This window comes from Pygoscelis adeliae, unplaced genomic scaffold (genome assembly GCF_000699105.1).
Source record: "Pygoscelis adeliae isolate BGI_AS28 unplaced genomic scaffold, ASM69910v1 Scaffold174, whole genome shotgun sequence".
In the NCBI taxonomy this organism is placed as follows: domain Eukaryota; kingdom Metazoa; phylum Chordata; class Aves; order Sphenisciformes; family Spheniscidae; genus Pygoscelis; species Pygoscelis adeliae.
Genome location: NW_008824676.1, coordinates 4,213,372 through 4,238,689, shown reverse-complemented (window position 1 = coordinate 4,238,689; position 25,318 = coordinate 4,213,372). Strand labels below are relative to the sequence as shown.

The 25,318-nt window shown below is 36.1% G+C and overlaps 1 protein-coding gene across 1 annotated transcript in view; it reads left to right on the top strand.

Annotated features, from left to right (window-relative positions):
* UBR5 (ubiquitin protein ligase E3 component n-recognin 5) overlaps nt 1-25,318 on the top strand; it is a 74,015-nt gene that overhangs the window by 12,124 nt on the left and 36,573 nt on the right. Inside the window, exons 7-19 of the mRNA XM_009323082.1 lie at nt 1,839-1,988; nt 4,016-4,209; nt 8,858-8,974; nt 9,053-9,163; nt 9,917-10,071; nt 12,065-12,182; nt 13,035-13,219; nt 14,025-14,134; nt 15,691-15,803; nt 22,820-22,963; nt 23,060-23,171; nt 23,375-23,529; nt 24,449-24,646. Coding sequence (XP_009321357.1) covers nt 1,847-1,988; nt 4,016-4,209; nt 8,858-8,974; nt 9,053-9,163; nt 9,917-10,071; nt 12,065-12,182; nt 13,035-13,219; nt 14,025-14,134; nt 15,691-15,803; nt 22,820-22,963; nt 23,060-23,171; nt 23,375-23,529; nt 24,449-24,646 — 1,854 coding nt within the window. The 5' untranslated portion in view covers nt 1,839-1,846. The remainder of the gene's footprint in view (nt 1-1,838; nt 1,989-4,015; nt 4,210-8,857; nt 8,975-9,052; nt 9,164-9,916; nt 10,072-12,064; nt 12,183-13,034; nt 13,220-14,024; nt 14,135-15,690; nt 15,804-22,819; nt 22,964-23,059; nt 23,172-23,374; nt 23,530-24,448; nt 24,647-25,318) is intronic.

Below are 25,318 nucleotides of genomic sequence, written 5' to 3'. Positions count from 1 at the left end.
GAGTCCCAAATGGTGTGCTTTTAGAAGTACAGACTACACTTGAGTGGATTACTTATTTAATGCAAAAAGCATTTGTGCAGATCTTGCTTGCTTTGAAATCCACAGCGCTCACTAGTTACAGTGCTGTTTTTCTGGGAACAGCTGGTTGTAGTTGGTATGTGTTACGTTTCCTGGAGATGAGAGTTTAGAAATTTAAGGATGAATATTCTCATGTGCAGGGATGTGAAAGTCTCTAATACTTTCAATATCAGTAAGTGGAACAGTTAAGTGAATTAATACTGGCTGTAAGTGTGGACTTCTGGCTCCTTTTCAGTTTTTGGATACCCTCTCCCTTGTGTTCCTTCCCACACCCCCACCCCCCTTCATTCAAGACACTGAGAAAAAGACTCATAATAATCAGTTCCTACTGTTAAGAATGCTTTTATTTGACTTCAAACCTTGATTTGTAGCCGCTGTTTTGTTTTATGCTTACGATGAGGTTGAGGCTGAGAACTGGATGTGCTGAGATTGTATGTGCTCCTTCTGTGTACCCTGAAGGGGCTCTGTGTATAGCCTCACACTGGCTTCACAAGTGGCTTAAGCAGATGAGGTTGTCCTGCTGCCAGAAGGAGCTATCCTGCCATTCGCTTGCATGGTGGTGAGGTTTGTGTGCCTGCATGGGTTAGCTGAAACCTAATTTGGGGAGCCTGATTTTTTTAGTCAGATTTGCTTGAAAGTTTGGGAAGGGGCAGAACTGTCTCCTTTGGCAGTAGGGTCCGGTCAGCTTTGCTGCATGTGGTGAGGCACCACCTTTGGGGCTCTGTTTGACTACCCAGTTAAGTTAGTCTGAAGATTGCTTCCCACCTTACTTCTATACTCTATTGTTTCAAGCCAGGTGAATGCGCTAGTTGTAGATTTAGAAATCCCACCTTGCCCCAAGGAGCCTCCTGCCGCAGGGATGAAGGAGCGAAGTAGGAGTGTCCTTTCTGTAGCAGCAAGATGGTAGTCAGGTTTAGTTGTCTTGTCAGTCCATATTGCTGGACTTCAATAAATTACGTGAATTTTCAGTAGCCTCTTTTATTGTGTGGATAGTAGCTATAGTTTAGTAAACGTAAAGAAATTGTTTTATACTTTAACGATGATCAGTATTTCAGAGAAAGTCAAGTTTTATGACATAGAAGCTAGGGCAGTTGCAGTATTTAAGTTCATTTTTTGTTTTTGGTTGTTTTTTTTTTTTTAACTGCATGGCATTAAAAAATGGTGCTGTTTCCAGATAACTGTTGTTCTTCATGTAGCTACCGTTTGAAGCTTTGTACTGAGAGCTGCAAGCTACTAGCCTGTGAATTAAACAAGTACGTCATTCTCTGAAAGAAACCTTCCATGGAGGAATGTACAGTCTTTGACATCAAAGACATGGCTTTGTGAAGGCCAGCTTTCACCATCAATTCTGTCCTCCCTTAACTCTAGGTCATCTTTGGAGTTCTGCGTTACGTGCATGAGTGTGTGTGCACACGTATGTATATGTATCTATCTTATCCTAGCGCTTTGTTCTTTCAAGTGACAGGCTAAAGTTTGAATTTCTGGGTTACAGAAAAATGTGTTTTGGGCAAGTCTTGTTTGGGAAATGTGGTTAGATAAGTGACAGCCCAGTTCTCGTACGGAAACTGGTTTTGTTGCTAAGCTTGATTGTAAATGTTGTTGCATAGGAGGCACATGAGTTTGCACTGGTGAATCTGAAGAGCAGAAATTCAATTAATAGATAGGATTTTTTTGTTTTGATATTTGTTTAGTTGATGGTCTCTCTAGCTGATGTTTTAAGTAGCTGATTATTCACTTAAGACCCTTGTCTCCTCTTATAGAGGATCTTATGTCTCTTCTGGATGCTGACATACATTCTGCTCACCCAAGTGTCATTATTGATGCTGATGCTATGTTTTCAGAAGATATTAGTTACTTTGGTTATCCATCCTTTCGGCGCTCATCACTTTCCAGGCTAGGCTCATCCAGAGGTAATTTTGCACCTTTTTTCTTTGTAATAAGTAGTTTGCTGTGGAAAAAGCTAGTGATAGTACACGTGGTGGTTTAGATTCTGATTTAATGCGAAAGTAGACTGTGATATGTTGTCAAATATAGAGTAGACAAATAGACTGTTACTCATTATCAAAATTATTAATGAATTCTGAATATTAGCAGGTAAGTTCTGCAAGAACCTTCATAGTCACGTATTTTAAATCTAATTGTTGATCATTGGTGTTGCAAGGTGTTAATAAAATTTTTGCATGTTAAGTTTATTTTAAACTGTAGTGTAAGTACCTACTAATACATAGATTGCATTACAAATGTTTAATTTGGCTCAAAAATGAGTAACAATTGATGACATGCAGCATTCTTAATATTTTCTTTTTTCTTTTTTTTTTTTTTTCTCCCCCCCTCCCCCCTCCCCTTTCTTTTGGGTTGCTCTTTGTTCACTGTTCTTCACATTTCCTTAATTGCTTCATGACAGAAGTTACCTTTATGGAATGAGGAACTTTAGATACTAAGGAGGGAGAAGAAATCTAAATTTCACTTTTTGGAAGCATTTTTATAGTTGGACAAGGAGCACTATTGGCAGCTGATAAAAAAACCTCCTTGAGCAGTGTTAAGGCATTTTACTACTACTTTTTTTTTTTTTTTTTTTAAAAAGCATATTACACTTAAAAGATTTATAACAGACCATGCAGCAATTTCCTATCTTTTTGAAGCTGTTGTGCAATTGCCTAGAGTATTTCCAAACTGTTAATCCAACCTCTGCTGTGATTGTTTGTTTAGTACAGTTTTGTTGCCTTTCATGAACATGTTTTAGTATATTAATTGCTGAACATGTAAGTTCTTGTTACAAAATTATTAGTCAGGGATCAGTGTGATGTTTGCTAGAAAATAAGTACAGTACTTTATGAAATACATCTGTAAGACAAGCTGTCGTGTTTGGCTTATGTAAAAACCTTCCCATTTGTCTAATACAGCAAAAGACCCAAGACTTGGCGTAATTTGTTGAAACAATGATATAATAATGTGGTCATCTCATACATGTAATTCCAGTTGATTTTTGTGAGCATAAGTGAAGTACTTAATAGGTTAAATGCATTATGTGCATGTACGAATATTCAGCATCTGACATAACTCCTTCTAAATTCATCCTTTTTTTTCCTTTCCTAAGGTTATTCTATATAAGACGTTACCACGAATTTTATAATCCTTATTTTCCATGCATAGTTGACTCTTGGAAAGTTAGTTTGATTACCTGATTAAAAAAATTAATCTGCATGAGCGAACTGCAGAGTACTGGCTTTAGACAGTTTGTAGGCCAATTGGAGGGGAAGCATTTTGGTAAGGAACATTTTCCTACAAGGATCCTTTTTAAAACTTGTCTGACTCTTGAAAAGTTTTCATTTGATCTACTCAAAACAGATAGACTTTAATTTATTAAATCCAGTCCTATGGAATATTGCTTTAAACAAAAGGGGTTGGATTATCAAACATGTATACGAGAGCTTTTTTTAATGCTTGCTTTCTTTAACCTTTTCAGATTACTGTTTTTTTGGGAAAGTTGTTATGAAACTCTCTAATAAATACTCTTTTTTTGGTTTGCATAAAGATACCTAACAGACTATATAGACTTAGATTTTTGTTGTTGTTGTTACGACATTGATAAAACAATACTACAAAACTCTGCATATTGTACTATAAAACTTTGAATTGCAATGTTAAATGTATTTGGCGTCTTACGATGTAAGTGAAAATGCTTTAGCATTTTTTATAGTGCATAAAGCTGTAAGACTTCTTTATTTCTAGCTTATTTTTATGTGTCGTAATTCTGAAGTACATATGCTTGAAAGGGTTAATATATTGAATGTTGCATGTCAGGACTTTATTTTTAATCTGTGTGAGTAGATTTAACTGCTGTTAGTTGCATCCTGAAGGGTCTTTACTAGAGAGTGGCTTACTTTTATCCCACTGGTGTGACCCAATTGCATACCAGTTCTCCTTCTTCCCTTAGAGAGAGACTCTGAGCTGTTGCGTGAACGTGAGTCCGTTTTACGTTTGCGTGAACGAAGGTGGCTTGATGGAGCCTCATTTGATAATGAAAGAGGCTCTACAAGTAAGGAAGGGGAACCAAACCTGGACAAGAAGAATACACCTGTTCAAAGTCCTGTTTCTTTAGGAGAAGACTTGCAGTGGTGGCCAGATAAGGTATTGAAATTTTTTTACTATTTTATTTGCATGCTGTGTAATAGATCTGTTTATTTTTTTCCAAATAAATACTGTGTTTCCTTTTTGAATATCACATCTCAGTTTATGTGAGATAACGTAATAAAGTATATTCTTTATTATGCACTTAGGAAAATTATAAATAACTAGTTACACCCTTATAGCTGCGCTTCTGTTATTACTGTTTTAATTTTCTTCTCCATGTGTTTTGAAGGCACTGCTGTAGATCATAATGTTTGGGTTTTTTCTTTTTCTTCTTTTTTTTTTTTACTTAGGTGCTCAAAGCATTTAATAGGCAATAGGAAACTCATGAAACAATTTAAACTACCCTTCATCAAGGAAACCTTTTTTTGGTCAGCCTTATTCTTCTCAGAGATACTTTCAGTTTGAGTGGATCGGGCTTTTAAGCAACAACGGTGGACGTTAACATTTATTTGCACTTGTGTTTTGAGTTGACCACTAACTTAAATGAGTATTGGTTGCTCCTTTGGAATCCCTTTGGCTTTGATTAGCTGGTTTTCTTTGTAACCCTAACTCCATTTTCAAGGCAAGAAGCAATTCCCACATGAGATATAAGAATAATAGGAACACCAGCTATATGTTGCTAGCTGGGTATCTGTAGTAATTTTCTTTATGAATTACCTAGATGCTTGGGGAAATGACTTTAAAAACCAAACCAAAACAAACCCAAACCAAACAAACAAACCAAAAAACCTTCCCAGGAATGGAAGTGATAATCTATGTTTATCACCAAATTTTAAGGACTTGGGGTATCTTTATAGTGTTACCATTTCTGTCTGTCCGCAGTATCTGTGAGGTTGCTATTTTGATATGTCATGCTTTCTTTTTCTTTGTCTCTGTTTTTTCCTTGCAGACTAAATATAGAGAGCTTGAAGAGGGAGGTGAATTTAGAGGCTTATTTCTGCTTACAGCAGCTCACCTTTAGCTGCTATCATCTTCATTCGGGCATTCAAACTGAGAAATGAAGATACCTAAAAAGAACGTTTGTCTAATAGTTGCTTTCCCAACCAGACCTTTTATGTCTAAGTGTGATTTTATTTTTTTGAGCCAGTAACATTGAACTTCTGTGTCAGCGAAAATTGGCAGCTTTTGTCCACCTTGCTTTGTCATAATGGTAGAATGAGAGAATCATCTAGCTTGGGTAGAGAGAGATTTCGGGGGTTTTAGCATCAAAGAATAAATGTAGTTTAGATTTGGAATACTAACTTTTTGGAATACTAACTTTATTTCCACTGCTGTGTTTCGGTAACATTATTATGGCCATTATTACTGTTGTGTTTTTTGTTTTGTTCTGTTTTGTCACTACTTAAGGAATGTTTGTCCTGTTAACCCCATTGTTCTTGCTGGCCCTGAAACTTGGTTACTAAATTAGGGTGTTTTTTTTTCCTGGATGGGGTTTTTTGTTATTTGCAAACTCAGCAGATCCTGCCTTAGGACAATTATTGCAGTCTTTTATTGGGCATCTTTTATGGAATCAACTTGCCACGATATCTAATTGCATGCTTGTTCAATTTAAATATACTGAACTTACTCCAAGATACCTGTTTGCGTACGCACTATTATAAACCCTAGCTTCCAGTTAAAGGAAGGTGTTTTACTGGAAAGGCCTTTCATCTTTATCCAAAAGTAGTTAAACTTTTCATCCTGTCCTTAAAGCTGAACATACATAAGAAATTGTTCTGCATCTTTCTTGCTATAGCCCAACTCTGAAGTTTTGTTGGTGGTGGTTTCCAACAGAAATTCTTCAAGGTGAATCCTGAGGGAGATTTAGCTGAGAGGCCAGTTCAGATGTTTCTTCCATTTTGAAAATTGGAAAGGAGATCTTGAAATGTTAATGGAAAAAGACAGTAAGCTAGGGGAGAGATTAAAGTACCTGAGGAATCGATACAAAATAACCGATCTTGTTTGCAAATATTTTTACTTCATTTTTTGTTATTTTGACATTTAGCATTTGAGACAGAACTGTAGTAGTCCATGACGAGGATGGTTAACTTGCGTTTATGGGAGCTAAAGTACGAACCTGAGAGGAATGGATGAAACTTTTGGAAAGCTGATAGTGTTCCCAAATGCATCAGTTTCACTCACAATCTGAGACTAACGATGTTGAGACATGTTGCATAGGTACTGAGTTTTCTCCACCAAATAAGTGAAATTAACTGCTCAAGAATTCAAGTCAATGAATGAATCCTTCTGATAGTTCAAATCTTGTTGGACTGTAGTACTATTAGTCTGCACTGCCACGTATCAACATTGTGCCATGCCTATCAGAGCTGCTCTATAGTATGGCAAGTATGGCCATTTTTTTTCCTGCTAGGCTGTAGTTAGGTGTACGCTGAGCCTTTAGTTTGTTCAAGTAGGTATATTCTGTTTAGCTATTGAGATATTAAGATTTTATCAGCCATGTGCATCATCTTCAAGTCTGTAATTTCTCTGGTCTGAAGTCAGAATTTATAGTTGAACACATAAGACTCCGGTTACAGAACCAGAGCTGTCATGTCGTTCGTGCATCTTTGTGCCATTAGTCTTTGAATGGCCTCATGGAGGTGTATGTAGCATTGGTTCTGTAGCATTTAGATCACAACTGCTAATATTTTGATGGAAGGGAGAGAAAAATTTTGAATGGCAGGTCTCTCTACTGTTGAGCTTGTGGTATAAAACTGTTTGTTTATAAAAAGTTGTAAAACATATTAGCAAGATTAAAAGTCATAATGATACTGTCTTGGAGCAAACATTAATTGCTTTCCATACTTAACTTTGAGGCATTAGGCCAGATAACTTCTGAAGATTTATTTATGCTGATGAAAAAGAGATGCATCTCATTAGACTACAGTAGGTTCTGATGGCAGTTCTTTCTCAGAATATGCAATATTTATATGATTGCAAGTATTAATCATGACACAGATTAGCATTTGTGCTACTTCTGTGCTGTGTTGGTAGATGCCCTCCAGAGCAAAATAATTCTCTTAGGATCTAGAATTAGTTAAATCATGTTATCGGGGTATAAAAGAGAATTGCTTGTGATTGCTTCTGTCCTCTCCTGCTGCCTTCTTTCTCTTTTTTCCCAAAGTATTGGTAAACATTTTGAGCTGTTGGTAAGAGATGTGCTGAATCCCGTGTTATTAAAGGGTACACTCATACCTTTTGAACTGTGCACTTCTGGGCATGAAAATAGTAAAAAAAAAAAAAAAAAAAAAAAAAAGTGTGAATCCAGATTTATGAAAGTAAAAGTGTTTCCACTTGTAAACTTCTGTAGCTGAAAGAAGTGTCTCTTAATTTAGGGGACAGATAAATGTACTGGATAGTGGGCTTTTTTTAATGGCCTGACAAGAGTTCAGTTTCCCATCAGATGGTTGAATTGCTTAAATGTGGAATACTGTAATCTAAGAGAGGCAGCTAAAGTTATTGATCTGGGACATAATTACTACAGAGAAGACTAGTTATCATGTATCTGTCTTTCAGATTTGTAACTATAGAAGACAGCATTTGGTTTTAGACTGCTTTAAGTTGTTTTTTTCATTTTTAAAAAAAGCTGTATTCTCCGTTAAGTGGAAGGGAACTTTTAGTTGTTACCAGTAAAGAAGTTTAGAAGGAACATGGTTGTCCTTTAGCTGCACTTGCTGAGGAGCAGCGAATGGACGGGCCTTACAAATGTGTCTCAGTAAACAGAAATAAATGTTTTGCGAAGTCAGTCAAATTCACAGGTCTGTAGTTTGAGATTCGTTTCAATGCAAGGGGGAACAGGAACTTGGAAAAAGTGAGACTGTAACTGTTGCATAGTTGCTGTAACATTGATACACAACCAAATCTAAGAGGGGGGAAAACAGGCCTGTGAGATCCAGGTAAGGTAAAGGATGAAGCAACTGAGCAAAGTGGTACTATCTAAGTAGTAGAAAGATGCCATATGAGTTTTGGTAAAATGTTAAGAAGGAGAAAAGGGCAGGGGGGGGAATAACCCATAATTAGAAGCTCTTCCAGCATATCAGATCATAATGATGCATTAATGTGACATGTAGCATGCTGATTTTTTTTTTTTTTTTTTTAAACTTGATCTTGTTTGCAGTTACTTACCTTTGGAAGTGAAAGATAAGAATTGTTTAATTGATGAGGCAATGAACTGATAAATGATTTCTCAGGTAGTTGGAAGATATCTTCATGAGTATACTTAGGAATGGGATAATGGAATTATTTTGCTTTTTTGTTCATTTCAAAAAGCCAGAATTTTAGAGGGAAACTTTTTTTTTTTTAAATGTCAGAAGTCAAGAGATCTTCCCATCTTTAATTCTGTGAGCAGTGTTGTGTTCTTAAAATATCGTGGAAACTCTTAATAAACTGTTGAAGTTAATTGCCATGTATATGTTATTGCTAAAGTTAAGGAAAATAATATCAATTTCTTTCTTCCCTCACTCTGTCAGAAGCAATAATGCTTTTGTGTGTGTGTGTTTGTTTGACAGCATGCTGAGCTTGAGACAAGCTGAATATATCTTTACTTTCAAGTTCAACATTTATGGGAACTCCGAAAAAAACAGTTACAAGTTCATTTTTTTGCATTTATATATTTATATATATTTATAATATTGCTGTCTTAGAGTTCATATTTCTGTATTTGTAGGATGGAACAAAGTTCATTTCTATTGGAGCTCTGTATTCTGAGCTCGTGGCTGTTAGCAGTAAAGGAGAACTCTATCAATGGAAGTGGAGTGAATCAGAGCCTTACAGAAACGCACAGGTACTGTACATCTTTAAATGCTTACCTTCAGAATGATTTATATGTTTGAATATCTAAAATATTTTTTTGTTTCCAAAGAATCCTTCGCTACATCATCCACGAGCCATGTTCTTGGGATTAACCAATGAAAAGATAGTGCTCCTTTCTGCAAATAGTATTAGAGCAACTGTTGCCACTGAAAATAACAAGGTATGAGATGTGTGCTGGTTGCTGAATTTGACAAAGCTGTTGTTTTCGGTTACTTGCAGTATATTACAGAGAAGTTGATTCTTCAGCTTCATCAGTAGTAGAAAGTACTTAATTTGTTAGTTCATTCCACTTCTTTTCCTCTATACAGATGTAAAACCAAAACAGAAACCCAACTGGTGTTTTGTAAAAATACAAAAAAGTAAAAAAAAAAAAATCTGGCAGATTTACAGCTGAAACAGTGAAAAGATACCTGTTTTACCTGATTATCTGAAATACTTGACTTTTTGCTCTTACAGTAGAAACTGACACTGATTTCAGAATAGAGATGCCTGTTAATGTTCTGTATATATTTACTAGAAAATCTAAGGGCATTGAAGCTTTCAGTGCTGTAAAGTAAGTTATCTAAATATGTTTTTTTTGCCCAGTTAAGAGTGAACTTGAAACTGATTTGGTAAAGTATATGCACTTGTTGAAGTATTTTTATGACACCTCTCTGTTTGGTTTTTTTTTTACCTTTTTTGGTTTTTTTGTTGGGGACTGGAAAAAGATGAAAAAAAAAAACAAACCTGAATAGCTCTTTTCTGGAGAAAGAAAATATGGTAGGGGATAAAATCCCAAAGGAAATAATTGGTTTTTGTTTTTTGTTGTTTTTTTTTTCCCTTTCAAAACCAGTAAATATTACATTAAAGGTGCAACTTTCTTTTTCTTTTTTCCACCCTACCTTCTCTGTTCCTTTCTTTCCTTCTCCCTTAGGTTGCTACGTGGGTAGATGAAACTTTAAGCTCCGTAGCTTCTAAATTAGAACACACTGCACAGACATACTCAGAGCTTCAGGGAGAACGGATTGTTTCTTTACATTGTTGTGCTCTTTATACGTGTGCTCAACTAGAGAACAACTTGTATTGGTGGTAAGTAAATACTGTGTTTATGTACAACAGTGTAGATCCACTGGATGTCTTCATGTCCTTGGCTCTGAGAAGCATTGCAAAACTACTGAACCACAGTTGTTGAGTTCCGTAACTCTGCACTTGAGCTTAGGTTCCCTTTTTAAAGTATATTTATTCTCTTCTTTAATGCCTAAAGCTTTTGGATCCAATTATAACATCTTTAAGAGAATAAGGTTATTCTTTTAGGAGATGTGTATACATGCTTTAGCATTCAGATATATCAGCACTACACAGTATCAGAGAATAACCTTCTTTATGCCTTTCAGGCCTTTTTCAGATTATAAATATGGAACAAACTTACCCACGTATGAGGTCCACATTCTTCTGGCAGGCTCTGTTAGAAAATTTGGTCTGTTAGTTTGTGGTCCCAAATGTAAAGACGGGAGAAATAACATCAGATGCTCCCTCTGGAGCTTGTTGTTAAAATATAACACTTTTAAACATTGTAAAATATGAAATGTGAGTTAAAATATTTTAACTAACAATTTGATAATTAAGAAGCCTATGTTTTAAAAAAACCAACATACCCCAAAAACCCCAAACCCTCAAAAATAACACTCCCAAAAGAGCTCAAATGAATTTCTAATTTGAGTGAATTCATTGAATGTTACTAACTCATTGTCAGTATGCATTGATTTTTGTCAGTGTGTCAGGAGTTGTTGCATTACATATCATGCCCAAAGCTCAAGCAGCTTTTAGGCATGGATGAGTTTAGTACTTGCTGATGAGTTGGAAATCAGAGCATTGAAAACTGATTCTATGAAACAGCTTTCTCGTTAAATTCTGATAACTCTCTGGAAAATATTTAAGTAGAATTGTAGCTAGGCTTGTAAACTTAAACACAGAGATATTTTATTCTAACTTCTAGTCCCAAATCTCAAAATTGGGAACCAGTCTCTCTGGTTCTTGGCCCTTTTGTTATGTCATGGCTGACTCACCTCACTTAGAGTAATTACTCTTCGTATAGAAACTAATAAGCCGTAACATTAGAGATACCTGGCTATTAGAACCTGCCATCTTTACTGCTTTTAGAATAATCAGTATAATATATAAAAAGACTTATTAGCATTTATATGTAATCTTTGAAAGCAATTTATTTATTAACCAACACATCCTTTCTGGGAGGAGTTAAATGTCAGTAGTGGTGATTTTATGTTAATCAGATTGATGTAGATAGAAGCTTCTGTTACTATTAATATCCTTAGTTACAATGGTCTGTAGTACACTAGACAGGATTTCAATTTCCAGTGTTGCACAGGACTGATGCTTTTGATATTTTACTTAACATGAAGGAGGTTTTCAAATAAAAGCATCTAACTCTATAACCCACTGACTAAAAAGGAAGTATCAAAATAATAAGCATGCTTAACTGTGTACGTAGGTGTTATTTTCAGCTAAACTGAGTGGATCCAATTACAAAAGAAGAGTCCTTTTTTCCCCTCTTGCAGCTTAAGTCTCTCATAAGAGTCCTAGACTCCTTCAGCTATGTCCCCAGAGAGAGAAGTGAGGCTTTTAGAATTTAAAAACAAAAAAGCTTATCCTGTTCCCCAGTGACTGCAAATTCTGGAAATTATCACTAGTCATGGGAAAGATATCCTCGAGTTCAGAGGGGACAACCCACAACTTGAAAGCTGTGACTGGAGCGTACCATCTATGACAGGGGTCTTGCAGCATTTTGGACTAGAAGGAAAGCCATTTGGCAGTGACATGTCTTACGTGCTCTCCCTCTTCCTCCTCCTTCTAATAAATTGGCCAGTTGAGATGAATTTGGAAAGTGGGGGTGAATATAGAAAAAGACTTCTTTTCTCCACTGCTTTGAGATTTTGGAGAAGGTGGCACAGAGGCTTGTATGTTTGATCATGACTACATTAAGTAGAAGGAATAAACTGTTCAAAGTTACAAACAAAGCCTTTCTTTCATAGCCTTTTTTTAAATAATATGCATTTTTCCACAGGGGTGTAGTTCCTTTCAGCCAAAGGAAGAAAATGCTAGAAAAGGCCAGAGCAAAAAATAAAAAGCCGAAGTCTAGTGCTGGTATCTCCTCTATGCCAAACATAACTGTTGGAACCCAGGCAAGTGCAACTGTCGCAAGTGGCATTTTTACAGTGCTATATGATGAGCTTACAGCCTGCTCTTAAAAAAACCAAACCAAAACAAATTACGTTCTATTCTTGTTATGCACAAAAGTTGTATCAATAATATGGAGTTAAAATAGCATGTTTTAATTATATGACTGTAAATTGATGTGTTCTGTTAGTGGTGGTGGTGTTTTACAAGTATGATTATTGCTGCAAACATGGAGGAACAAGCAGTACTCATACAAAGTACTTCTGTTTTAGCTTACCTACCGATTCTGTATTTTGAGAGAAAGTAAGTAGGGAAATACGATTCTCAGTAGAGCACATAGCTTTGTAAATGATTTGGCATTTAAGTGCCTACAATATTAGAGTCTGGGTTTGATTTATTTATGCAGTTGGATAGGCCTTTGGTTTGAAGCCTTTACCAAAAAGGTTAGTAGCTGATACAGAGGTGTAGGATTCTTCTTGTGATTAGTATCGGAACTAGTATGAGACAAAACAGCTCCTTCCCAGGGAGCACATTTCTTTTGGTTCCCAATCCATTCTAATCAACTCTGGGATGAGTCTGTGTTATTGGATGAATTGTTCCTTTTGTGGTTGAGCATCTAAATACTGTATATTAAACAGTTGCACTGCTAAAGGTGTTGCTTTCAGCTGTGATTTGCACAGCAGCCTTTTTTTTCCTAGCAAAGTGCATAGTACATCATGCTGACTTTCCTCGTCACCTAGTTCCATAAGTTTTCTTATTTTTTGACTACTATATATGTCACCAAGAAAATGCATGCATATGTGATTTCCCTCAGTATAATCCATTGCTCTCATAGAAATAAATATTTCTATCTGTAGGTGTGTTTAAGAAATAACCCCCTCTATCATGCTGGAGCAGTTGCTTTTTCAATCAGTGCTGGAATTCCTAAAGTGGGTGTGTTAATGGAATCTGTTTGGAACATGAATGACAGCTGTCGATTTCAGCTTCGGTCACCCGAGAGCTTGAAAAACATGGAGAAAGCTAGCAAAACTACTGAGGCAAAGTAAGTGTTGAGAAGACACACGCATACACACAGCACCTTTATTGGATATTCTCTTGAATTGGTGATTGATTAAAAATGGAAAAGAAGGAAGGTCAGGTTTTTATCAGTTTGAACTTTTTGCCTTCTTTATAAGATTCTAGCTTTCTTGTAAACTCTGCTAAATGTGCAGAAATGCTCACTGCAGGAAAGGCGTCTCAGTTGTGTGAAACCACTACGGAAATGTGAAATGCAGAAGGAATATTAAATGAAGACTTTCCTGCAGTTTTTCATAAAGTCTCCAAGATTTTATATTCGCATAACTGAAAGTGGTTTTGTTATGGAACTAACTGTTTTCAGGCCCTTCTTCATGGCATTGAGAGACCTGTTTCAGCCCCTCCGTAGTTTGAAAAAAAAAAAAAAAAATCATTGGTTGACAATTGCCATTTAAATGTTTCTTAAAACAGATTTAAACCATTTCAAGAAAAGCTTGAAAAAGTTTAGCAGTTCTAGAGTTTCAGGTTGCTGTATAAAGGTAATAATTCTTCCTGTCTTCAAATGAAGCACATCTGAGGATATTTATTTTCTGTAATATCGTATCTATGCTCAGTTAATGTTATAAAGCTAATCCCTGATTAAGCAGCATAGCACCATTCCCAACATGAGATGTATAGCCTTGTCAGTTAGGATGGTTGTTTGCAAGTATGGAGTTATTTCATAAAAGTATTATTAAAGGAACATGGCTGGGACACACTGACACTTTTCCCATTGTCATGGAACAGATTTCACCTTTTTCTTTCTTCATTCTAAGTAACGCCTTTTATTCTAGACCTGAAAGCAAACAGGAACCAGTGAAAACTGAGATGGGTCCTCCGCCATCCCCAGCTTCCACTTGTAGTGATGCGTCTTCAATAGCAAGCAGTGCATCGATGCCATATAGTAAGTAATGTGTAGCTCATAGTAACATGAAAGTATGTGTAGATAAGAAGTTTTCATAACAGGCAGTTCTACAAAGATTCTGTACTAATTTCAGAATCCTTTTTGGTGTTTCAGTCTGAACTGCAATATATGTAAAGGCTTTTGTAACAGACTTTAGATAATCAGTGAATTGTCAGTGTTAAATTTAAATGTGTTAGTATAAGCAGTGACTACTTGATATAAGGTGTATCTAAGCAAGCATAACAGTTCTCAGAATCAAAAGTATCTTTCAGGAGGTTATCAAGAGGAAGTCTGAAGATAAAGCTGTTTATGTTTAATTGCAATGTGATAGTGAATTTCTTTACAGCCCAGAAGTTAAAAGGAATTTTCCAAAACAAGTTCAAGATTAAGCTGTTCTTGCACAGCTTGCCTTGCAGGTGAACTTCAGTGCATAAAGCAGTAGTTCATCATCTATTACATAATACGTCTAAAACTAGACATTCTTTACTAACATACAAAAGCAGTGAGAGAAGTTTTATAGTACAAGTTGTACTTAAAAACCTCAAAGGCTGCATTAGAATTCGCGTAACTGACCTCTTAAGCATTTTTTTCTCCTTTTAAACCCATACATTTATAAAGGGTGAATTACAATACCATCATTTGAAGAAATCTCTCTGCTCCTGTTTCGTCTAATTGTTCACATACTGCAGTTTTAAGAAGCGTTCACCTAGAGAATCAAATGGCCTGATTCAGTGACTGAGAATCTCGTATGCTCAGATCTGCAGTGCTAATTAATTTTACTAGTAGAGTCTTTTGCTACTGATTTCTTCTCTTTTGCAGTTCTTTAACTGTAATTTTTCACTGTTCCCATTATATCTTTGCTTGGGATTTTGAACTAGTATTTGAAGTTAACTTCACAGTTTAGAAGTTCTCTGCTTCTTACTTTAAAGATGTTGATAATATTAATTATACTATACACTCAATTCAGGAGATTAAATGTTGTCAGTGTTAATTTAGCCATGTTACGTATTTAAACTTGATCCTAAGTGTACTACAGTTACTGTTCAGATAATGTCTTTGCAGCAAATCTAACTGTATTGCAATTGCTATTAGCCCAAATAGCTATCTTCTGCCTCATTTACTACTCTTCTAGATGTTTACCAAAAAATCCATACCTAGTGGACAAGCAGACTTTTTGTAAGGGTGATATAAAGCACTGTAGCAGGTCTGAATGAAGGGTCTTACAATGTCAGTCTTTTTACTTACAGCATGAATATCTGAGCCCTGCCAAAACATTTCTTGTATTCGAATTATTTTGCTTTGATGTCCTTAAAAATTACTTTGTTTGATAGGCTTTATTAGTCCTAATTCCATAGAAAACCATGAAAGTGGCATGGTATACTGTTAGGTAGCTCTGACTTTTGAAGTCAGATTCTTGTTAACCTCTTGTTAATTTCTAGATTTGACTGTTGATAATCTTTTTTGGGGGAAGGGTTTGGTGTTTACTGAACATTGTATTTTGATGCTTTGATTAAATATTTCAAGTCTTTTTTTTGGTAATAACTTTTTTGTCTTAGAGCGACGACGATCTACTCCTGCCCCAAAAGAGGAGGAGAAAGTGAATGAAGAGCAGTGGTCTCTGAGGGAAGTTGTGTTTGTGGAAGACGTTAAGAATGTTCCTGTTGGCAAGGTTTGTCTATAATATGCTGTCTCACCACCTTTGGGGAAGGAGGAAAAAAAAGTTTTTCCTTTTAGATAAGCTACCTGTTAAAAGAATCATAGTTTTGGGGATGCTTGAGAATGTTTCCGACTAGTATGACTTGTTGCATTTTCATTTGTCCATAACACAATGATAGTAATAGACTGAATGTGTTGTGAATAAAACGTGATGAATCTTAAAAAGTAACATTCGGGTACTTTAAGTTGAACCGCAATATGAAGAAAAGCAGGTGTGGTTTTATCCAAAAGATTATTTTTGGTGATTTGAGCAATAGTTCCCACATTTCCAGTGAGATTGTGAAGAGTTACATGTGTTGTGACTGACTTTTACATACACATCAGCTGAATGTTTGGGTGAATCTCATGTTCTAGCAACCGAAGAACAGAAGTGTTTTGATTAGAAATGACATGCTTCATTAATATGACTATAAAGTTATTTGATTTATTACTCCAGAAAATCTGTTTGTTTGGTCCATGTAATTTTTTCATTTTCTCTCTAGTAAACCTTTGCTCTGACTAAGAGTGCTGTAGAGGAAAACACTTGTTTCTCCATTGGCATTGTTGTGTGATGTTAGGAGGGATTAGGTCATCTAGACAGTTCTCTGCTATGCTTTTCAAAAATAAGAGCAACAGGAAAGCCAATAAAGGTTTTTCACAAAATGAAAAGGTTGGATTGCTTTCTACTTCATTCACAGAAGATTAAAAAAAAAAAAAAATGTTACCAGAAGAGGAAATAATTGTCCAACAGAAGACAGCTGGATTTAGTCAGAGTTATTTTACTTGCATCCCTAATGCATTTACTTGCGCAGGAGTGGAAGATTTGCCTTGAGCACTATCTTTGAAAGGAGGAGGCCCACAATGAATTTTCATTATCAAGTTTAGGTCATTTCTGCAAAAGGGAGTATGGAGCAACTTAATTCATTGAAACACTTCAGTTTCTGTAAGTGAGTTTTTGAGAGCTAGTTGAAGTCGCTGAAACCATTGTTTGCCTCTCATACCAGCTTTGGAAAAGCCCCTGTTGTCCTTATCTGTCCTTCCCGTTTTAGATCCTAAGATTTTCAGGACAGAGACTGTTTTACTATTTCTGTATACAGTTGTGAAGGTGTCTGTGCGCTGCATCATACATACATATATATGAACTACTATAATAAATATAGAAGAGCTTGAATTTTTATATGTTGGTATTTTCACTGAATTGCTAAAACCAGTAAGTGGGCTGTCTTCTGAATAGAGTTATTGGTGCTGGGTCTATTCTGTATCAGTCGTTTATGGCAAAGCTGCTTTTTTTTCTTTATAAAGCATGCTGTCCTTTTCCAGTGATGCATATGGTCATTCACTTTTTTCCTTTTACAGTTTTGTAACACTTTATCTTTAGAGTTTAGATAGAATCCAGCAGATAAAACCATAAAAATTTTTTGCCTAGTGGTGTCCAGGTTAAAGACAGAAATACAGTTTATGCCCTGTTTATGTTCTGTTTGTAATTTGGATCAGTTGTGCGATTGTATGAAAAAGACTGGAGGCACCTCAGTCTGCAGAAGGGTTACTCTTTGCAGTGTTTTCCTACAGGCTCCGGAATAGCTAATGTTGTTCATTGTGCAACAGTAATGTTTGTAATTTAGCTTGTTGTGAGCTGAATTAAGCACAAAGAGGATTTGAATTCTGAACAATCTGGCTGTTCTGTGCATATATAATTTTTGAATGTGTGCAGAGTTTCAGACTGCAAAAACATAGTCATATGGGTTTGGGCTCTTAAGACTTCATGGGTTAAGAAGTCCTACCCTTTTAGAGTCCACCCAGATATACCTTCATCTGGTCTTCCATGGTCTTTTGTTTACTGAATGACATTCTAAAAAGTCACATCTTTGATGTATTTGTACAGATGGCCTCCTCCTCCAGTGGCATGAGCATCCTGCATGAGAATATACTATTCCTATGTAACCTGGGAATTTGTTAACCTTTGGTTTTTCAGAAAATTGGAAAGGCTTTGAAGCACTGTTTTAAGTACTTGATGTTACAAAGCATGGTGTCAATAGAGCAACACTAAGCTTCTCTCAAAGTGCTGTCATCGAGTAAAATACGTGGTTATGGAGCATGTGAATATTAGGACATCTGAGAAATACACACTGGTAATTTGGCGGATGTTTTTTGAGCACAACATGAAGTCAATTGGACTAAACTAATTGACCTGTGAGGCCAAAAATCTTGCCTTATGTAATGATTCGGATTTGAAGTAGTAAGAGGAACAAAAAAATTATTTCTGTCCTTTTACCTGCAAGAGCATCTGTAATTTTGAACATTTATATTCTTTAGAATAAAGAGAATAAAGTGAATAAAGTATGATAGCCATGAGCTTCTGTCAAAATGTATGCCACCTTTTAAAAATATTTAGATAATTCTTTGTTTTATACAAAAAAGAATTGTTCACGTAGGTTTCAGGAGGTGGAATTTAGAGATAGTAAGGGGGTTCAGATTTACTGGTGCTCAGCCTGTGTTCCTGAAATAATTTTGTTTCTGGAAAATTTGTGTTACTGTACTTTTGGATGTACACAACAACTTCATAATGTGTCCAAAAAGTGCTTGGCTAAAATCCTTCCTAGACCACTGTTGTGTTCCATTTGTAGAACAGTGGGCAGGTAGATGGTGTCGAGTTCTAACATGCCTGTTTCTCTCTGGGCTCTTACTGATCTTGATATAGTAACAGCCCTCCCGAGTGCTAAGACCTAAGATGACTGCTTGTGATTATTCTGATACTTGTACATCGTACAACCAGCATTTTACACACTGCTTCGTAAATGTGGATTGTGTATGGTGCCAAAGCAACAAATGACCAGAGAGTGTGGCAAGAGTGCAGAAGTTCTTATGTTGGGGCAGTCTTGAAAGAAATGAAGAAAGCAGAAGTCTGCTAGATATACTCTTGGATTTAGTCATCTTTCTCCTTGGAATGTATTATCTTCCAATCTCATTTCAATTTAAATCCTTCATGGGCTTGGAACAAAACTAAGCCTTTATTCCTCCAAATCCGTCATTAGATGGAGGAGGTAATGATTATAAGATTATCCACCTAATGGAAGACTGATGGAATGAAAAAGCCTGGCACTTGTCTCTTCTGTTGTCTGCATTGGTGAGAAATCTGATGGAGTCTTCTTTCAGTGTCGTTTAGAAAAGGTATGGGCTGAAATAAGCCTTTGTTACTGCTCACCGGTATCAGAGGAATAGAAGCTGTCCATCCCATGCACTTTGGGATATTCTGCTTATCCACATTAGCTTCTGGATCTCCTCTTCTGGAATGGCTTAAATGGTATCTGGAACCACTGTTAGAACAAAAGGGTAGGGAACCTGGGTTGGAGCTGCTTTTTTCTTCTTTGGCAGCTGCGGTTCGTTTTGGTCTGAGGCTTTCCATTGGCAGTGTCCAAGGCCTCCCCAAACTGCTTCTGTTCATCAAAGTTATCCTCAGTCAGGTGAGGCTTCTGTGTATTACCAGTTTTGCAGTTCCTATGCCCAGAAAGCTAATCAAGTCGTAGGGATTTTGTGAAACATAAATTTGGATTGAGTAGTTTGTTCTTTTAACTTGTACTGCATTGTATTATTTCAGTCAGTAACTTGAACTTTTTATTTTTTGTTTGATTTCTGTCTGAGATTGAAGCCTTCCAGTGAGAAGGATAAGTTGAACGAGGTCAGGCTGGATATAGTCCCAGAACAGTTACCTAATCCCTATTAGGAATCTGTTTTTAATCCTTGGAAGTTGAATATTTTAAAAAATTTGTCAGTATTTCTTTGGAAGTGCTCATTCTACTTGGAGAGTAGAGGTAGTAACCTTTTCTGTGATGTTGAAATTTCTCCCATTCCAACAAGGAGATTAGATAAGAAATAAAAAAATGTATTTTCCCTGGTCTTCTGCTGCTGTATCTTGAGAGGGAATATGGTGATTCTGGAGAGGGAAAGATTCTACAGATTACCAGTGGATCCAAACAGGTTTGCTTCTGAAAGGCTCAAGTGCTGGTAGTCAACTTTGTTATTTTTAGAGGCTACTTGGCCTATCGTTAATGTGATTTTAAATTAACAACCATAAGAGGGAACAGGGGAGGAGAAGCGGGGCTCAGGACCTGCCTCCACTTCCTTTTGAGGAAGGGACTTCAGTTGAATGTTTTCTGCTAATCAGTGTGCTTTGGCATTATGGTTTAAAGGAGTGTGGCAATGGGTTGATAGTAAGGGTAAAGCAGATAACAAGTATGTTCGTCTTTCAGTTTATCAATTAAATTTTTTCTTCCATTAAAATGAAAGACCAGATCTCATTATCCTGTAGTTGAAAATGCTCTAAAAAGGTATTTTGCTTTTGGAAAAAAAATCCTTAAACTTCCATTTTGTTGCTTGCTTTTTTCATTTGTTTGATTCAGTTCTTTTAATTTAGTCCTAATAAGGCAAACACTGTATACGTAGTTCTGTAAAATGCTTGTTTCTAATTGATGAAACTTTTGCATTAGCAGTATGAACAGTTTAAGTACATTAGTTTTGTAAACTAAAGCATCTAAATCCTTTAAGCTCTTGCATTTTATTTTTGTTAATGCATTTTTCAATGAATTCAGACTTCTATAATTTCAATTAAAGAGGAATGTTGATGTTGCTTATTTATCTTGTTTAGTGCCAGCCCGTTATACCACATCTCTGCTTTGGAGCTTTCTATGTACAATCGCTATCAAGTGTTTCACTCAATCTCCTAGTTCCTTGCTACATCAATGGATAGTTTTATTTTCTTTCTGTGTAACAGCCAATAGCTGTAGTAGTAACTGTTTAACTAAAGAGCTGCATTTTAGTTACCCTTTGAAGAGATGAATTTCTTCTCAACCAAATCTTAATAAACATATTTTCCAGTTTTTAAAGATACATTATTTTCTTCTTGAACCACAAAATGGGAGAGAAAAAAATATTTGGCATGTGGACTCTGAAAGAGTCACCATAGAGTTCCAGCACTTTAAAAACTGTCAGCATTTCTTTGAACACATGAAAAGTGATGTAAGTGAAAAGTGGTGTAGGTGATATCACTAAGAGCAGCCAGAAAGCATGTAAAAGAAAACTTTTAGTTATGGAGATAGGATATGTTAAATATTTGGGGATTGTGCCTTTTCTTAAGGTGTGTTTCTTCCTCCCACCCCCCCAGATTATAAATTTGAAACTTCATAAACAAGGTATCATATGCCCTGCTAGACATTGACCATTTAGAATCTTCTGTTTTCAGAAGCAGCCCAAATTTACAAAGCTTTTGTAGCAACATGTAGTCATTAAAAAAAAAAAATTCTACATGTCAGACTAGAAGCTGTGGTTGAACCATTGGTATGTGATTTCAGGCTTACAAGTTAGTCTGATTACATTTAGATGTTTTTAAGGTACCTTGATTAAATTTTTTGACCAAATCGTGATTTTTGTCTAGAGTGTTGTCTTGCAAGTCTCAACAGAAATCTGTCCTTGTATAGTCTAGATCAGAGTTAATGTTCATTAATCTTTTGACTAGGTCTGAATTTTGAAATTTTGGGGTAGTATCCTTACAGCCGTCAGTGATGCTCTACTACTAGAACTAGGAACTCTGCTGCTAGACTGAAGTTTCAGCGTATGGGGAGCAAATGCTCTGACTCTATGCACAATAATCTGTGTTACAAAAAATCTGCTAATACTTTCATATTTGTCAATATATCCTTTTCTCTGGCACGCTTGATAGGCTGCACCTAGCTAGAGAAATTGAGAGAAAACATGGAAATGCCTGGATTTTTATTGCCTACAATATCTTGAAAATTTGAGAGATTATTTTTATTGTCAGGGATGTTTTATATAAAGTTGATTACATCTAGATCTTTAATATTGCTTTGTAAGCTCTTTCTGTGTAGAAACTATTGAGAAATTAGGGCCCAATCAAGATTGACAGTTGCCCATATCTAGTTTTGATCAAGACTGAGAGCATACCGAGATCTTATTTCTACTCAAAATTAAAACATTGTCTGTCCTTCCCCCTGCCCCCTTCCTGCGTAGCTTTGTTTTCCTTTTGAGAAAATTATGGTCTCAGCTGGAAACTCAAAGGGCCTTGCTGTTTGGTGATAGCATAAGATGTTTCTATATCAAGGAAACCTGTTTTGACAGTTCTGATTAGATATGCATGGCAGCAACTCTTTAGAGAGGCTTACAGTCTCAGAAATGACTGTGTCAGTGTGGGGTTGAATAACTTCCATTTCCTTGGGGGACAGAGAAAGACACAGGTGCATGAAGTATGTCTGGATAGACTTGTCTGTATCTTTCAGTCCTAAGGGACTGAGCGGAGAACTTTTATCATCGAGTGTAAGGAACAGGTAATAGACCCATAAACCAACGCTTCTTTTTTCCACTATGCACAGTCATCTTGAGGAATGAGCACTAAGACTCTGCAACAGAGGCTTTAAAAATTCTTGGATGGGGCCAAAAAAAAAAAAAAAGTAATTTCCTGTTTCTTGTAGTACAAGAGCTAATGGACACTTAAAGAAGTAAGAGGCTCAGTGTAGATGTTTTTTGTTGAATTGTTAGCCAATATTTGGAACTCATTGCCACAAGAATAGTGTTTATTTCCAAAAATGATTGGACAAATTAATAAGGGTCTATCCAGGCTATTAAACATGAAGTTGTCCTGCTGTTTCCAGTGGCTGGAAGCTGGAAAGATACCAGGGAAGTATCAGTAGGAGCTTCTCTAGTCAGTTGGGGTTGGTTCCTGTTGGACATAAGATGTTGAAATGGAGGGACCTTTCATCTGATTCAGGATGCCTATGAAGTCTTGAAGAGATCCAAGTTTTAAAGACTTCAGTAATTTTAGCAAAACAGCAAGGCTAATGACCAACAGCTGTAGAATTTTATCACTGACTGTTGTGAACTTTTTTCTTTTCCTGAGAAAGGTCTGGTTTATTTTGAAGCAAATCAACCAAGACAGTTTCTATTCAGAGCTTTTGGTAAAACTGTAATGTGTTCTGCTTGTAGGTGCTAAAAGTGGATGGTGCTTATGTTGCTGTGAAATTTCCAGGCACCTCCAGTAATGCAAACTGTCAGAGCAGTTCTAATTCAGATCCTGATCCTTCTTCTCTCCTCCAAGACTGTAGGCTGCTCAGAATAGATGAACTGCAGGTATGTCTTTGTGAAACATTGAGAAAACAATCAGTATTTTGAAATGTCAGCACTGTGTGCTTAATTGTATCTTAAAATTTTATGTATGTTTTTCAGGTTGTAAAAACTGGTGGAACTCCAAAAGTTCCTGACTGTTTTCAAAGGACACCTAAAAAGCTGTGTATTCCTGAAAAAACAGAGATCCTAGCAGTAAATGTAGATTCAAAAGGTGAGTAGGACTTACCCCGTAAGATACTCTGTTGGATCCTTTATTACCTGTCTCTTCCTAGTGGAAAACAACTACTGTCAAACTAACATAAACAGTTGTTTCCATTTATATTAGTAATTTCTTAAAAGTGCTTTAGTTAGGAGTTCTTTTACTGGATGCTGCCAGTAAAAGACATTAACTTTTTTCTTCGTGTATCTTTGAAGGAGTGCACGCTGTTCTGAAAACTGGGAACTGGGTTCGATACTGCATATTTGACCTTGCCACAGGAAAGGCTGAACAGGAAAATAATTTCCCTACTAGCAGCATTGCATTCCTGGGTCAGAATGAGAGAAGTGTTGCTATTTTTACAGCTGGACAGGTTTGTGGTTTTGGATCTCAATCATGTAACCTCACTGCACTTCACTTCGGTCATCTTTGAATGGGATGGTACAACCTTTTGTATGGCTTTTCCAAAGACTGGCAAAGAAATAGTTCTTGAAACGGGTTATGAAAGACTTGCTGGTACCATTAATATTTTGCAGGCTCGAAGGGAATAGCAATCTAACTCTCTTAAGCACTTTTAATAATCTTACTCAAATTCTACCTTGAATAAAAGATAAAAAGGGGGGAAAAAAACCTGACAGAGTAGTTCTTGTGTTAGTGTAAACTTGTTATCTAGCTATATTTTGGAATTGGATCAGACGAAAATCCACTCTTGAGAATAAATGGAAATGTTAACAAAAAAATCTGTATTTGATACTAAAAATGATATATCGAGGTTTTGTGCAACTCTTTCTGCTATCCAATGTTAAGTATCTTATTTTATCTGATTATACAGCTTGATTACACTGTGCCCGCATCCATGAGGAGGGCTGAGAAAAAATACCAAAACCGTTCTAGTAACTTCCACAAACACGCATAGTTGAAGGAAACATTTTTGGCAAAAGAACTGAATTTGAATGTTTCATTTCAATATATTCAACTTCTTTTGGAGCATTTAACTAAGCTAAAAGTATAGGTACTATATGTTTCATTGGTAATGTTTCGTAATGAATGTATATCATAAAGAAAATACTTTTAATAGTATTTACTGTATTAAGAACACTTCAGGCATTTGAGAAAGGGAATCTGGTATCTTAATGCTGCGCCACTTGTAATGATAGGAGACAATAGTGTAAATGAGAATTTTAGGTAAACTGTTGTCATTGTTGGCAGTCAAGCAGAACTGGACCTTTTGGGAAGGATAATATTTATAAATTGTGGAGACTTAATGATAAAACTTTTTTCCCCAAATGTAGGAATCTCCTATTATTCTTAGAGATGGAAATGGTACAATCTATCCAATGGCAAAAGATTGTATGGGTGGGATACGAGACCCTGACTGGCTTGATCTTCCACCTATTAGTAGTCTTGGAATGGGTGTTCATTCCTTAACAAATCTTCCTGCTAACTCAACCATCAAAAAGAAAGCTGCTATTATCATTATGGCTGTTGAGGTAAAATATTTTCTTTACTACAGAATTATGTGCTTTTTTCCTCTTGATTTTTATAAAGTTATGCTTAAAGCAGCTTTGTGTTTACATACCGATTTGTATTTTCACTATTTCGAAGAAACTAATTTCAACAGAAGATTCTCTTAGAAACATGAAAGCACAAACAAATTTACGTAGTAAAGTGACAGATCCATTTTGGGGGTGCATGGCTTCTGTATCAGGCTTTTAACTAGTAATATTTTTTTAGGCATTACTTTTAAAACTGTTACCATTTTATGTATACTACCAGTGTAAAACTTTATTTGTTTTATGGGTGCACAGTTTTTCTGAGGGATCCATCAACTTGTTTTCTTGTGAATGCAATACTTTTTTTTTTTTTTTACATTTTTATTTTTTTAAATCTTATATTTTACCATACGTTAGGAAATTATTAGAGTCAAGCGAAGATTTTTTTCACTTGAATCACCTGTAGAGTTCTGTACTCAGCTGTGGTGCTGTATAAATAGTTCTGCTGTGAATTTATATATCATACTTGCATAAACCCATGTCATGGTTTAACCTCAGCCGGCAACTGAGCACCACACAGCTGCTCGCTCACTTTTCCTGGCCGCCTCCCGCAGTGGGATGGCGGAGAGAATTGGAAGGGTAAAAGTGAGAAAACTTGTGGGTTGAGAT